The 15,875-nt window shown below is 36.6% G+C and overlaps 1 protein-coding gene across 6 annotated transcripts in view; it reads right to left on the bottom strand.

Annotated features, from left to right (window-relative positions):
* Window positions 1-15,875, bottom strand: part of ULK4 (unc-51 like kinase 4) — a 235,925-nt gene that overhangs the window by 108,367 nt on the left and 111,683 nt on the right. For 5 of the 6 annotated variants that reach the window (XM_033061515.2, XM_033061505.2, XM_033061533.2 and 2 more), the window contains exon 31: window positions 11,752-11,800. The exons of the other annotated variant lie outside the window; for it this stretch is intronic. In XM_033061515.2, the coding sequence (XP_032917406.1) occupies window positions 11,752-11,800 (49 nt within the window). The remainder of the gene's footprint in view (window positions 1-11,751; window positions 11,801-15,875) is intronic. 6 annotated transcript variants of the gene reach the window in all.

The following is a 15,875-nucleotide window of genomic DNA, read 5'->3' as shown; positions in this document are numbered from 1 at the left end:
GTAAGTAAAAATATAATCATTAGGAAAAATTTTCCACAATAATATTCAAACTACTCAATCTCAATTGAAAAAAAACCAAAAAAAACCTGTTTGGAACACTGCTAAAAACCACAAGACTCATATTTCAAGTAATAAATGAATTTCATAAATGTCCGAGTGTATTGAGAGACAAAAGAAGTTGGTAGAAACACCCAGTGACTTTATACACCCATCCATTCAACCCTGGCCTACAATCTGCCTTGGATTTGATTCATAAAACACCACCCTCCCTCACACAGTATAAAATGTAGATAGCTCAGCTAAAGAAGAATTGGGAGTGAAGCCAAACCAGCTGAATAAGCATTGCCACTTCAGTCCATCCACTTTTCTTACTTAAAGGTCAAAGCATACAAGTTATTAGGAAGCAGGAAAAATATGAAGAGCTCAGAAACCCAAACACACCTGAAAGACTAGTGACTTGGATCCTAGTCTAGAGGAGTTAATGTATGTAAGTACACATAGGGTTCAGTGTATGGTGGCTACCATGCTAGGAGATAAGCTGTGGGGCAATTTTTGTTCAGTTGGTTGATTTTTCAGAAGATGGACTGGACTGGGACAATCAAATCACAAAATAATATACAGTTGAAGGTCCCTCTAGAGCTCTCCAGTCTAGCTGGCTGCTTGGCTCAGGTTGCATAGAGTCCAAGCATGGAGATGTTACAACTTCCCTCACCTCTCATTCACCTCTCAGTTTGACCACTCACTCTACAGAAAAAAGTTTCTTTCTATATCAAGCTGGAATTTCCCATCTTCCAGCTCGTATTCATCCTGTCGTCCCTCCATGGTGCACTATTGAGTCACATCTGGCTTCATGTTCTCTGTACTGTCCCATGAGGCAGCTACAGACAGGAAAAAGATCCCCCCAAGATTTCTTTGCAAAGGTTGTATGAAACTTGTTCTCTCATCTTCTCCTTGTGAGCCATGTGCTCTGGACTCCCTGATCATCAGGGTGGGCTTGTTCCAAGATGTCAAATTTTCAGGGTAAGCATTATTACATCATTTACAATATATTTTAATCTTTTCTCTGAACACAGTATTTGAAAACTATGTACTCCAAACAAGTTTAGCCTTCCAAGAAAAATCAGCTTTTAAGAGTTGTTCAGAATAACCACTACTACCACATTTATAACTGGAGGGGTTTAAGGGAAATGCATCCAAAGGACAATAGGCAATCCTCTAAATACAGGAAAAACCTAGCGGATTTTGAGCAACAGCCAAGGGCCAATAACAGCACACAATAACAAGCAGATACTCTTCCCTTTGTAGGTGCAGAGACCTTTGAAAAAATGGTTGTGTTGGATCTTAAATTATACCTGAAGGGAACATTCCATACTTCATAGCATAACTCTGGATAAATATTAGAGTTATAGTTAGTCACTAATTGCTTTGAACAGAGCTTAAACTGCATCATCACTATGCATCCCTGCAGAACTTTCGTTGTGCCAATCAATAGAAGATGCAAAAAGACCAGACTCATGCTGGGCTCTAGGTCACTTTGGAGCAACACTGTGAAATGAACTTGGAATGGTCAGAGCAACAACGTGATAAATACACGGATCGGCCATGCAAAGAACAACAGTGATCATTACTTTGTAACAGCTTTTACTTTGAAATTGTGAATATATTTTCTTTCAAAAGACAACTTGTAAGATATTATACCATAATACACAAAATAACTATCCACTCTGGACTACTATAGAAATATTTATGAAAAAAACCCACCTTCACAAAACCAGCATGATTGCTTGCTTACTGAAGACCAGTAATACACAACATGAAGAGCAAGATCAAAGAAATGCAAAACAGTCACAACATCATAAAACTCAGAAATGTGTTCTAGTATCAGCGGAATCACGGTCACATTTTTTTGCAAAGTACAGATACGTATACATATGCATTTCACTACCTGTTTGTGATTTTCTTACCTAATATGTTATAGCTAGCTTTAAAATCTTGCTACAGTCATTTAGATTCATATTTATTACCTGTACAATTTTCAACTTTTAGGACAGGATAAATAAATAACTACTAACAAGTACATAAGAATATTGTTTATACATGAGGTTTTTTTATGTTCCTAAGCACTGCATATAAAATAGAAAAAAAAATAGCTGGGTAGCATACACACCAAAATATTAGTGTCTACCATTAGAAAGCAATTCCTTTAAGACATAAATGGCTGAATTTTCTTCCTATATAAGAACATAATGTTGTCACAAATGCTGTGGACTCAATTTTTCTCTCAGAAGTGATGTTCCAGGTGATTTAGTAAATAATTTTATTTCCTCCCCCTAAGAGGAGCACTGGTTCAAAGTAATTTTCTAGATAAGAAAGAGAGCAATAGAAACATATGCTTTAGCAATACTTCTCCTTTTTTTAAAACCCATTTTATTATGCAGAATATCAATTTATACTATTAAAATTATTTAAGGGATGGCTCTGCTTCCTCTCACTTCTTTCTCCATCAGCAGTCCTACTGGGACATACAGCAATCCTACTCAGACATACAGTTATAAAACAGGCTGCCCATATTTATTTAGTGTTTCTCATAACAAAATCCGAATACCTTCTAAATATGAATCTTAATGTATTCATCTTAATGAAATAACCTTAATGAATTCATCTTAATTAATTTATCTTATGAATTAACCTTAATGAATTAATCTTCCCTACATTCTTGCGATGTACATTTTCAGTTTATCTATTACCTTACTATAAAAAAATCATTAAAGAATTTTGTTTGAATAAGGTCCAGTTGGGACCTTAAACAGGCTTAGTTTCAGAATGATGAGAACCAATTGCTGAGTTTACTCAGAGTAAAGGTGCTCATTGGATACCCAAAGGACAAAAGCACAAGAAGCATATGATGAAAAAGAGGGCTTACACAACTTTCCCAGGGTTAAAGATCAGCAGCAGGAATAGGAAGCAGTTCTCTCAGTTCTCTCACTACTCTGTCAACAAGCCCATTCTTTATCCCACAAACCATGTACTTCAAGTTTTCAGTTTTTTCATTAACCTGTTCTAAAACATTTGCAACAAATATACATTCAACTACTTCAAAAAGGAAGTTGAATTAAAGACAGTCAAAATTATTTGACTCAAGCAACTCTACAAGAAAGGCTGAAAATCAGCAATTGATATCATTCAAAAAAACCAATAACAAACCCTTAACAACAATAATTTTCTCAATGTGATGGACAGAAAGTAAATAATTCCAGCTCTGTTTAGAGTTGGCAGCTGTTAGCTCAGTGTTAGACATCTTCATGAATTGCTGCCACACACTGAATGCAGCACAGACAACTCTTTAAGTTCTGTGGTTGCAGCAAACAGGCTGAAAGTCTAGCATACACCACAATGATAACAAAAAAGATAAAAGTTTCTTCCATCATTTGCAGGAAAATGCCTCTGTGAAGGGAACTTTTGTTGTCCTTATCACTGGGGAACAAAGGGCTGGAGAGCAGCACTATGGAAAGGGACCTTGGATTCTGGTTGATGGCAAGTAGAATATGAGTCAGCAGTGCCCTGGCAGCCAGAAGGGCCAACCTGGGGTGTCCTGGGGGCATCAGGCACAGCATCGCCAGCTGGGAGAGAGAGAGGATTGTCCTGCCCTGCTTTACACTGGGGTGGCCTCAACTCGAGTGCTGTGGGGAGGTTTGGGCACTACGATGTAAAAGGACATCAAACCATAAGAGTGTGTCCAGAGAAGGATGAATAAGATGGTGCAAGGTCTCAAGGGTAAGACCTGCAAGGAGCAGATGAGGTCACTTAGCTTGCTCAACTTGGAGGAGAAAAGGCTGAGGGGAGACCTCATCAGTCTATGACTTCCTCAAGTGAGGCAGCACAGGTGAGAGGCTGATCTCTCTCTAGTCACCATCAGCAAGACATCAGGAAATGGAATAGAGCTGCATCAGGGGAAGTTCAGATTGGACATTAGGAAAAGATTCTTCACTGAGAGGGTGGCTGGGCCCTGGTTGAGGAAGTGGTTGCAGCACAATGCCTGACAGAGTTCAAGGAGCATCTGGACAACACTCTTGGTTATATGATGGCTAAGATAGTTCTGAAGGAAGCAGGAGTTGGACATTTTGAGCCTTACTAGTCCCTTCCAACTGCAGACAATCTATGGTTCTGGGATTGCTTTATCCATATGCAAAACCACTGCACATCACATGATAACATCTGGGGAAAGAAATCAAATGTCATGGGTTGTTGTTATTAATCATAATCAGAAATTGTTTTTATACCAAGCATTTTTGCTTCTAATAGTTTTGTTGTTAAGAACACAATTGTTACACATTAATAACTGTTAAGAATTCATTCTATGCACATTGTTAATAATTGGAGAGATCAGTTGACCACAATGGATTAACAATCCAACTCAGCACTAATCAAACATTTATGTGTATAAACACTTCCTCAGAAACTCCTGACTAAAAGATCACTAAAACAAAAGAAAAAAAATCTGTTTCTGAAAATAAAACTTCCTATCAGCAGGATTTTTCTTCCTGCTAAAAAACTCTCAGGGGAGCTCCACTTAGACATGTTTATTTCCAGGAGTACAAATTCAGATGTGCAGGTTTATCCCTTTTAAGTATACAATATTTTCAAGTCAGCAATTTAAGAGAGATAAGTAGTCTCAGGAATCTTGTCCTTAAACTGAAAGTGCTTAAGCAAGTTAACAGGGTAATGAAAAATTCTAATGTTCCTCCCAGAGGAGCCATATTTTATTCCTGGAAAACTGGAAATTAACATACTGTACCCTACTGCCTTTTACAGTGCCTTCTTTGGTCTATAGAAACACTCCTATTAATTTGATTTTGTATTAAAAAGAGAATAAATATAATACCTTTCTGAATGTTGACACAAGACTTCAATGCTTTGGTAAGAAATTTGTCATTTTGGAAAGGATTTAAACCATTCTCACTGGTGAAGTGTTCTACTCACAGTAAATTTTACACTTGAACTACATTTATCTCCTTTAAATGATATCTCGTAATTTTTTCTCATTCCAAATACATAAATTCTAAGATAGTTCAACACTTTTCCACTAGTTTCTCCTAAACCCATCTTTGGATATTAAATGTCTTTCAAAATTAGAAATTATTTTGCTTTATAAACTACCCATTAAAATAGGATTTTGGCATTTTCACTTTCAGAAATCCTTATAGATTACATTTCTAATTTGGCACAGCCATTTTTAATATGCTGCCACAACATACAATTTCACTATTAAATATAGTAGATTTGAGGAAATGTGCATACTTCAAAGAAAGACAAAAAAATAGAGATATTCATTATGGATACACTTAGGGTTTCTAAGTAGAACTAACGTCCATCCTGTAGAAGCCATAAAAATCACTCCTAGAAACTAATTTCAGATACCTTATAAATGCAGGTTTTCCCTAACAGCAGTAATGAACTGGTGAAGGACACCAAAAAGAGCCATTGTATTGAATGCTTTTGTAACAGGATTGAAAATACAGAGAGGAATAGGAATACCACACACACAAATGTTAAAATAAAAAGTATTTCCTGCTCTTTAAAAGGCATATAAACTAAGCGTTCTCAGACACCTTGGTGTTGGTTTTTCTACTAAAGAGCTGACTCTAAATTAAGGATTGATACGCTTACAGACTAGAGCGAGATATCCAGAGCAATCAATCAGTTTCAATCTTCTCATGCAAGCACAAAGCTGAAAGCTTTAAGTCAAAGCTCAATTACAGTATAGAAGACCAAGGGCCCATTGACACTAAATCCCAGAGCTTTTATTATTTGCCAAATTTTCTATCCTAATTTTCTCCAGCAGATGAGTTCCACAGCATAAACTTGTACTTTACAGAATATAGGAAAAAGAGTCTCCTAGTCTTTTGTTTCAAGTACTCATCTTGGATGGCTTATGAGTACTTGCAAGAATTAGAAACATTCTTCCCTTTCTTTCAGACAACCAACAAGAATTACACCACGCTGAACTAGGAGGTGCTTTCTTTAACAGACACAAGTAAACTAATGCTGCAATAACATCTGATCCATGTTCCTCTATACTTTTCCTCCATATGGCTGCAAAATACCATTACACCTCTGCACCTTCCCTCAAATGATATACAACTGTAATCTCTCACTAGAAAGTAGAAACCAAGCAAAAGAGGAATGATGAGGCTCTTACTTTCCCCCTCCAGTGTTCTTTTTCTCCATTTTATAGTATTTTCACAGGTAAGACTGGCCATAAAACAACTGTTTTTTAAAATCATTCTAAGTGGATGGCTTTGTTACTTAAACTGAATCACAAAGAGTAGCATCTCTGACTATAACCATTTCCTGTGGCCTTTTCCCCCTATTACAATTCAAAATTGCTTCTACTTGGATGCTATGCAACTTCTTTATCGAGTCATACATGGCTATGTATCCTCTACTTAGACAAAATTTCCACAAAATTGTTAGCTTTCTTGAAAATAAGTTGCTACACAAGTAAGATGGTGTGGCTTGTTTCTTCTTTTAAACTGCATGTTTATCTATTTTTTAATGTAACTATTACAATTTTTCTTTTAATTATGCTTAGTTCATACTCTCTCCCTTAGTGATAAATGCAATATGGAACTCTATTTCCAATTGCAATTATGAGAAAGTGAGCAAAATACACCTTCGAAAAAGACCACTGAACTGCCATTATAACAATGATTATTAAGATGTCCAATACAGCCATCCCAAAATACACAGGGACAGTATAAAATTTCAAACTCATACGTAACTAGGAAAAATAAACAAAAATATATGAACAGGACTACAAAGGGAAATGTATTTTGTATTTTCATACTAAGAGTTTTCCACTATATTTGAAGGTAAACAATTTAAAGTATGTAATTTTAAAATTACAGTAATTTCACTATTATAAGCCACACCATTTTGACTAAAATTTTACTCCCAACCCAGAAATGCGGCTTACACTCAGGAGTAGCCAATATATGAAAAAAGTTCTGAAATTTCCAAACCTGGAAGTGCAAGCCAAGGTGCTGAGCCAAGCACCTGCCAGTAAAACCCGAGAATTCACAATTATTACAAATTGGTTACTCTGTTGCGTGGCGGGTGGAGGCGGGCTCCGTGCCGAGAGCACGCGGGGGGAGGCGGGGGACTCCCTCCTGCCAAACCCGTGGCCCAGTGGGGAGGTGGGGGGCTCCACACCTCCCTCCTGCCGCCGCCACGGAGGTGGGTGGGCTCCCGCCACCATCGCAGGACAGCTCTGGGCTGGGGCGAGCAAGCCCAGCGGCGGCGGCAGCGGCGGCCAGCCCCGAGTGGCCCCACCCAGCGGCAGCACCGAGCTGGGCCACCCGGCCCCTGTCGGCAGCCCCAAGCAGGCTGAGCCCACCCGGCCCCGAGCCAAGCCAGTAAACCCCGCAATCCTGCAATTCAGTTAGTAATTTGTTACTTTGTTGCACAGGGGTCCTCGCTGCGAACAAGAGTGGAACTTATAATCCGGTACAGCTTATGTATGGATAAAGACCTAAATGTTGCCGACACCCAGAGGTGCGGTTCATAATCAGGTGCGGTTTGTAATCGTGAAATTACTGTAATTTTAATTACTTCACAAATATAAGCGGAAGATGTGGACTTGCTTGTCTTAAGAAGAGAATGACAGTATAAATAAAACAACCACAGTATTTGAATCTTTAAAATAGACTGTGCAGTTTAGACAGGAAGACACTATCTACTATTGATCATATTTACTAATAAGATATAATTTTAAAACACAGAAATATTCAATCTTACTATAATTTTTATTGAAAGAATACACCTTTGACTTTAACTGGCTGTTAAGATAATTTGCAAAAAAAACTACAGCAAAAACTGATGTCTGTGATAATATGCTGGTGTGACTAAAAGCTATACCAGAAATTTTAATAGGATAAGCACAGAATTGACTACTGGGTTTTAAAAACAGGGTAGCACTGAGGTCCTAATCACAAGCATCATTAACTTCAGTTTTAAAACTTAGCAGCAGAAAAATAGAATTTCACCAACTACACAGAATTCCTTTTCTATGCAACAGCTTACATTCAGGTATTAAATGAAGACCAGATAATATTTATGGTGTTACCCTTTTAAAAGTAATATAACACAGAAAGTAACATTTATGTCAACTCCATTGCTTGCTATTCAGCAAAATCTTGGTAGCAACCTAAAATATAAATAGCCATAATTTACAAAAATGGCAGTAAAACATTTCCAAATCCTTTATCAATCTCATTCCAACATTATATCCTAATAATTAAAATCAGTATTTTGTATATCATAAACTGATATTGAAGGCAGATGAAATAGGTTTGACATTGCAAAATATATTAGAAACAAAATACTAAGGATGCAGCAGTAAAAGACAGCAAGAAAGTAAAACATGGAATTAATCCCATAGTAACTTTTCTTGCTACAACCCCTTCTTCATCAGCAGCAGCATTTCATATTTATACCTTATATCAACCCAACTTCTGGCATTATGTAAATAATCATGGAATTTGGTTCATTATATTTAATCTTGCTACCAAGGGGTGTTTGCACCTTTTAATTTTTTCATATAGTGATGTCAGCTTTCCTTCTGCTTTTCAGTCTCTTACTGTCGTGAAAATATGTGTAAATTGTCAATATATCTCCCCTTTTCCACATTAGACATTATTTCAAGATTGATGTCTACTCATATTGCAGTCATACCTTCATATTGCCTTGTAGGACTACTTATGATCTACATAACCACTAGCACCAGGATCTGGGATCTGATGAAATTAATTTGCATTCAGGTAAACCATGAAATTCTTCTCTGAAGTTCTTTCATGAAGATCTGTATTCAAGTTTTTCACATACTCACAAACTACATCATTAATGTGCATTTCCTAAACACAACTGAGTGTTGAGAGATGAATGAGTGCAGAGGGTTTCCAGGGGAACTAGAACTCTATTTAAAGCCTCTTACTAATTAGCTCAGTGACTAAACCCTAGTTCAGGTGAAGATAAATTATGGCTATTCTCTTAGAACAACTTTTTAGGTAGACAGTAAGACTTTTTCGCTGATCCAGTTCTTTTTGCTTGGCAACTATAACATTTACTAAATTGCAGTCATAATTGACATGAAAGGATACTTTTCATATTCTTTGACTGAATTTAGAGATCTAACTGGTCCAGAGAGATGATAGAGGATAAAAAAGCTTGCCAAATCTCAGTGTTAATGCTTAGACCGCAACACTGCGTATGTGCAGTATAAGAGGTAGCATAACTCTACATTGATGAGCAGTGAAAAGCAGTCATATTAAAACTCATTTCTTGTGAACTGTTCAGTATCTGCAAGCCATCATGTCCTTGCTACCATGCTAGCTAGATTAAAGCTCGTACATTCTATCCCACTTGGACAGTAGCACAGCTAAAACAAAGATTGCTCCTGGAAATGTCTTTCAATTTTGAGCCCACAGGATTTCCCATCAGAGTCTAACAGAGTCAATGACCCATCAGTTGCACTGCAGGAAATACCATAAAAAATCCACATTGGATATTAAGTCTTGGCATAGAAATTATTAAGTACTAATAATAACCCACGGACTAGTTGGTAATAGTTCTACATGAAATACTGTCAGTATAAAAGAGAGTGTTGATTCTGAAGCACAATTCAATAGTTTAGGGGTTGCTAAAGGTCTAGGTATAATATCACAGAGCTCAACATTACTATTTGTGCTGATCCTTGAAACCGATAAAAGTATAAACCTAGACAAAGGTTAGTTTATGGAGAATAATGAGAATCAAATTATATGCAACTCTCTTCACCCATATGACTGAAAATTATTTCAGAAACCTGTAATGAAGGAGTTTGTTAATGCCTAATATTCCTTTGCTGAATTCAGTTTTCTGTAGGGAAAACAGAGGAACAGGTTGCCATGCTCCTTTGCTGTTTCTGGTGTTACATCTCACATCTCTTGATCCAAACAAGACCACATCTCACAGTCACTGTACTGTTAAAGCTCAAATGCTGTATATGGCTACTGAAGCAATTACAGGTGTCCTCTCTGAACAAAGTATGTTGAAAGGGGATGTTTTTTTCTCCCTAAAAGCTACATGATTTTTCCCCCAACTCCGACCATAAACTCAAAGACAGCCACAGCGGTTCAAGAGAGCTGTGAAACCTTGACAGACCACTAGTCACGCAATTTTGAGCAAAACTGCTTTACTCCCTAAGACAACAGTGAACTATTTCTAGAACTCACGAAGTTGAACTGCATGTGTGGCGGTCAGGAGGGAGCATTTATGACTGACTACAACTTGTCAGACTACAACTTACATGGTATGACATAAACACATTTTAAATTCCATGACTGCAGATACATTATAAAAAATTTTCCAATACCTGAGAATATTTTGAGAGATCATAACCATGTTCAAATACTCATAGCTATAGACCAACATATACATGATTTATATATATATTATATAGATATTATATATTTTTAAAAATATATGTATAGTTAAATGTCAAGATTCTAGTACCTGAATATTTAAGGATATTAATATGAAACATTTGACTTCCATATTTTACTGAGTTCTTTTATTACTACCGAAAATTAATACTCATCCTAAGTCAAAACTATGAACTACAGTAAAATGTATGGTTTTATTCTCAATACTTATCACAAAAAGAGATTTGTACATATAGGTACACAAAATATCATAAAGCCTGTGTTCTTTACACTGCTGGAAAAATTTTTCATCACTAACAAGGTTACTTTAATAAAAAACGGCTTATCTGGGTATGCAGTATTAAACAGACTCAAAATGATAGGCAGCAAAATAAATCACTGCAAAGGAAGAGTGAAGATTAAAATACCGAAACTTAGGAATATCAAAGTTGCTTCAGAATCTCATTTATGAACCTCATCTACCCTGAATAAGACTGAATTTCAAGAATGATACAAAAGCAAGTATGCAATCTGCCTGCACTACATAATTATGTGTATTTACTTATAATGCATATTTAGCATTCATCAGGAGCATGCTTACAAGACAGGATGCTTACCTGATACAACTTCATGAACTTATAAATTAAAAAAATTAACAAGAGACTGGAATTTAACAATGAGAAGGTTAATGGATAGCACAGTACCCAGCTTCCAAACTAGCCTAAAGATCTCTCTTCTTCATTTACATATTGGTGTTGCAACACTTCAGAGAAACAAAACCAACAGTTTTCATGACCTTTATAAGTGGCAGATTCTATTTAGGGATGGGAGTTCCACATGTGACAATCTCAAAATCATATCCTTGATACTTTATATTGAAAGAAATTCTAAAAGCAAATAGTGGGATTTGAGACTACTATGCCAAGAGAATCAAATCTGTAGTTAATGCTATTAAATGATGTGCAGCTTCCTCAGCATTTCTTGTATGGACTAGGCAAATATATAGTTCTAATTAAGAATCCAGATCATTAATTCTATTTTTCAGGGGATTTTTTGATTCAAGACAGAAAAAAGTACTTATCTTGAAACTTCTAATACAGGTGGACTAGTTGACGAGAGCCTCCTAAATGTCTGCTCACTCTAGATTTGTTTTGTTAGACTGTTCCACTTAATTTCGCCAACCTCTCACTATTTTATCAACATTGCTAATGAAACTTACTAGTTAGCCATGATTTAGGAGATAGGATATCTATATATCAGAACATATATCTATATTAAAAATTATTCTTACCAAGATGACTTGGAAAAGAACTGGAAAAAGATGGATTTCTTCCATGAAGCTGTAAAAACATATTTTAAGATTTATTTTAAAACAGTGGAAGTGAATTCTTATTTAACACACTAAACCCACAAGAGGAACAGAGCAATAGAATAGCTGTTGCCAAGATCCATGACCCAGAACCTTACCCTTTGACTAGCTCTCAAAAAACATGACCTCTATTTCAGATATTAAACAGAAACAGCAATGTTATATTGCTTTGGAAATTACTTCTAAGTCTGCTTCACTGATGCAATTCAAGTGGATAGAACAGTAATTAATTTAGCATTTTTTAATAACAGTAATTAATAAAATACTCCAACTGTAGCACTATACATACTATGAAATAGGGTGCACCATTAACTGTTTGAATTACTAGACTCAGCACACATAATGAAATCATAAATATGGTGTGGTTTTTTAAAGAATGCCATGTTAACTAACTTCTTGGGTTTAACATATTTATATATGATACTTTTGTCAGACATTTGACAATGCTGAGCAGTAGTGGCCCAGAAGAAGTCACCTATATTCTCCTGCATTTCAAAATCATATACACCCCAGCAAATAAATGCTTAAAGAAAGAATATTCTCAATAATCAGTAATATTTTACATAAATGAAGTGTTTTCTATTCTTAGAGCACAAAACACTGTATTAGTAAAGCATGTGTCTCACACACTATGATGCTATACAAGTCATGTGATTGCATGTTTTTTACTGTATTATATTGTCTAATGGGAAGAATGATTGTCACTTTTTCTTACACACTATACTAAATGCCTATTCACCAAATACTGCAGAGAACACCCAACTGTGTGTTTCAAAAATTTTTTTTGCCACCATAATGTCACTGAAGTGCTCCATAAACAATTGGTAGGTTTAGCTTTGTGACACTGCAAAGATAAGACAGCATTAAGAAGCCCATGTAATAAATGCACAACTCAAACACAGAGAGCACATCTGGGATCCCAGTGTACATCACTGCAAAATTGTCTTGACAGTATCTCAGTTAAAAGTACCAAGTTATATTACACAGTTCAGTGAATAAATAGGAGTTATATTTGACTAAAGTAAGTATCTAATTTCATGTTTGAAGCTTTACTGGGTAAAACTCTATATTGGCTTCTGGTAAAACAATAATCAGATTAATTCTGTTTGGTAAACTATTTGTTAAAAAGAACTCATATATACCTAAAATCACATCGTTTCATGTAAGAGTTTCTATTCATGTGCAATAAGGTAAAAGGAGAAGGTGTTATTTTTATGGATGGTATAAACTAAAATATTAGACTTTGAACTGAAGCAGCTAAAAGGAATTTCACATTCTCCCCTATGAACTTAATGAAAAAAATCAGAGGGAGCTAGAACAGACCTCCAAAGGTTATAAAATAAATGTTTCACTTAGATTAATGTCGCCTGTAAGAGCCCTGGTTGTTCACATTTGTTGGAATCACATCTTGTAAAGGAAATACAATAAGGAATGAAAGTGATGCTAAGAGAACATCAATATCTATGAATAAATCAGAATTACTTATAGGTAATGCAGATATATGCATTATGTATGAATAATGTTTTTTTTCCCATATTGTTTTTCTATTTCTCTGATTCTTGCCTTCACCTAACTGTATTAATGATTTTATAATATAGAAGAACTGTTGTATTGTACAGCACTGGCATATGGACCTGGAGACAAGTATATCCACTAAACTGTTCAAAACTGAACAAAACAGTATTATTTTATGCACCTACATACAGACTTTTAACAAAAATAAGTAGCTGCCCTTGTTTAAACAAATATGTTCATTCTTTCTTGCATACAGAAATGTTACACTTAACAGAGGGAGAAGAGTTTAGGTAAGGAAAGAAACTCATTATTTCTAAGTTTAGAAGCTTAAGTTTAAGGACAATTTCTCTTCTTATTAAATTGAGGGAAATTTTTTTCCATATGCAATGGAAACAAGTTACTCTCATAGGTCAGGAGAACATGAAAGCTAATCTCCTCTGGGCCATCTAATAACCCTTAAATAGACAGTTATGGCAGTGTGGAGACAGCCAGGTCTTAACAGAGTCCCAGGATTACAGATAGGAATACTTATTATATGTGAGGTTCATTTCCAGAGCCAAATCTACTAGTTAAAAGCTTAGTCCATGCCTGCAAAAGAGAATTTTGCTGATGTAGATATAACAATATTGAATTTAAAGAAAGTCATTTAAACACCACAGACGCCCAAAAAGAGCAGCTACTGTAACAGCAATCATAGTGACAAAATGAAGTTTTGCCAGCACAAGCCTACTTATGCTTAGGGCTTGTTGGAATTACTTACAGTAATTTCACGCTTATAAGCCACACCATTTTGACTAAAATTTTGGTCCGAACCCAAAGTGCGGCTTATAATCAGGTGCGGCTTATATATTGACAAAGACTGAAAAGTTGCTGTTTTAGTTTGGAGGACAGGTGTCTGCTGAGAAAGGCAGGAGCTTCTCTTTGAAATGGAGAATGTAAACCCCCTCGCTCCAAATTATTGTAATTTTGAAATCAAGGGGCTTTCAGGCAAAATTATGAGAATTAGGAATAACCTAATTATTTTCTAGGGAAATTAAAATAGAAATACGGTACTACAAAGAAACAAACTGCAAACCCTGACAAAGTCAGAGTACAACCTGACACCCTGTCAGGCAGGGTGTTGGTAGCAGTCCCATTAAATGGTGGCTGCAGTCCTCCTGCAGTCACAGATGTGATTCAGTCGAAGCAGTGCTCCTGTAGAAGGTGCAGTTTCCCTCCGGAGGTCCAAGGGTGATGTGGAGAAATCCAGTTTTCCTCTGGAGTCCAGTGGAGAAGGGGGCTCCCTTAGTGTCCCAAAACCAATGTTTTTATCTTGGTAAGAAATGTTGGGCTCTTTCCCCTGGTTGGAGCAACTTCCAATGGGATGAAGTAATTTTATCAGTCACATAGTGGGACTCAATGGGCCATTAGCAGAAAATGACTCGCAGGAGGAAGGACGGGTTGTGAAAAGATAAAGAACAATGCCCCGCCTGGTTTCAACGGATGGCCCATTAGCAGAATATCTGCCGTTGAGATAAGGATCACTGCCCCCACTCTCAACAGATGATGATAGAATAGATACCTTTTATCACACTCTGTATTGTAATGTGTGGCTTATAATCAGGTGGGGTTTATGTATGGACAAACAATGAAAAGTTACCGACACCCGGAGATGCGGCTTATAGTCAGTGTGGTTTATAATCATGAAATTACTGTACTCCAGTAAAAGCTGCTCACTTTGCTACATAAGCAGCATTTAAACTGTGAACACAGTAGCAGTAAAATACAATCTAATAACAAGAATAGCTAAGAAATCCTAGTTTAGGCAGAACCTAGAAAAACACTTTTGTGGTGGAGGGTAAATTATGAAACAATTGTTTTCAAATACTGGAAGCAGTCCCAATTGTTACAGCATAACAAAGTTAGTTATACTTTCTGCTGAGATAAGCTACAACAAAACTGGAGCCAACAGGTCTGTTCTTAAAGGTCACCTGCCAACCTTTATGATTGAAACAATAAAAAGCTGCAGCAAGAAAATTATACATGTAACTTAAATAAAGCACAAAGTCTCCTCAAGCACTGCATTAAGACAAAGCTTAAAGCTGATTTATCCCAACTTTGTACATATGATCTTTGTATATATGATATGTGTGACTTTATCACAGAATCACAGAATGACCAGGTTGGAAGGGACCTTCAAGATCATCAAGTCCAACCCATGCCCTAACATCTCCACCAGACCATGGCACCAAGTGTCACACCCAGTCTTTTCTTAAACACATCCAGGGATGGTGACTCCATCACCTCCCTGGGCAGACCACTCCAGTACTTCACCACTCTTTCAGTGAAACTTTTTGCTAATACCCAACCTGTATCTCCCCTGGCACAGCTTGAGACTGTGTCCTCTTATTCTGTCGGTTGCTGCCTGGTGAAAGAGACCATCGTTCACCTGACTACAAACACCTTTCAGGAAGTTGTAGAGAGTTATAAGGTCACCTCTGAGTCTCCTTTTCTCCAGGCTAAACAACCCCAACTCCCTCAGCCATTCTTCA

This window comes from Catharus ustulatus, chromosome 1 (assembly GCF_009819885.2).
Source record: "Catharus ustulatus isolate bCatUst1 chromosome 1, bCatUst1.pri.v2, whole genome shotgun sequence".
NCBI lineage: Eukaryota > Metazoa > Chordata > Aves > Passeriformes > Turdidae > Catharus > Catharus ustulatus.
Note: the sequence above shows the minus strand (reverse complement) of the source record. Positions and strands in the feature narration are given on the sequence as shown.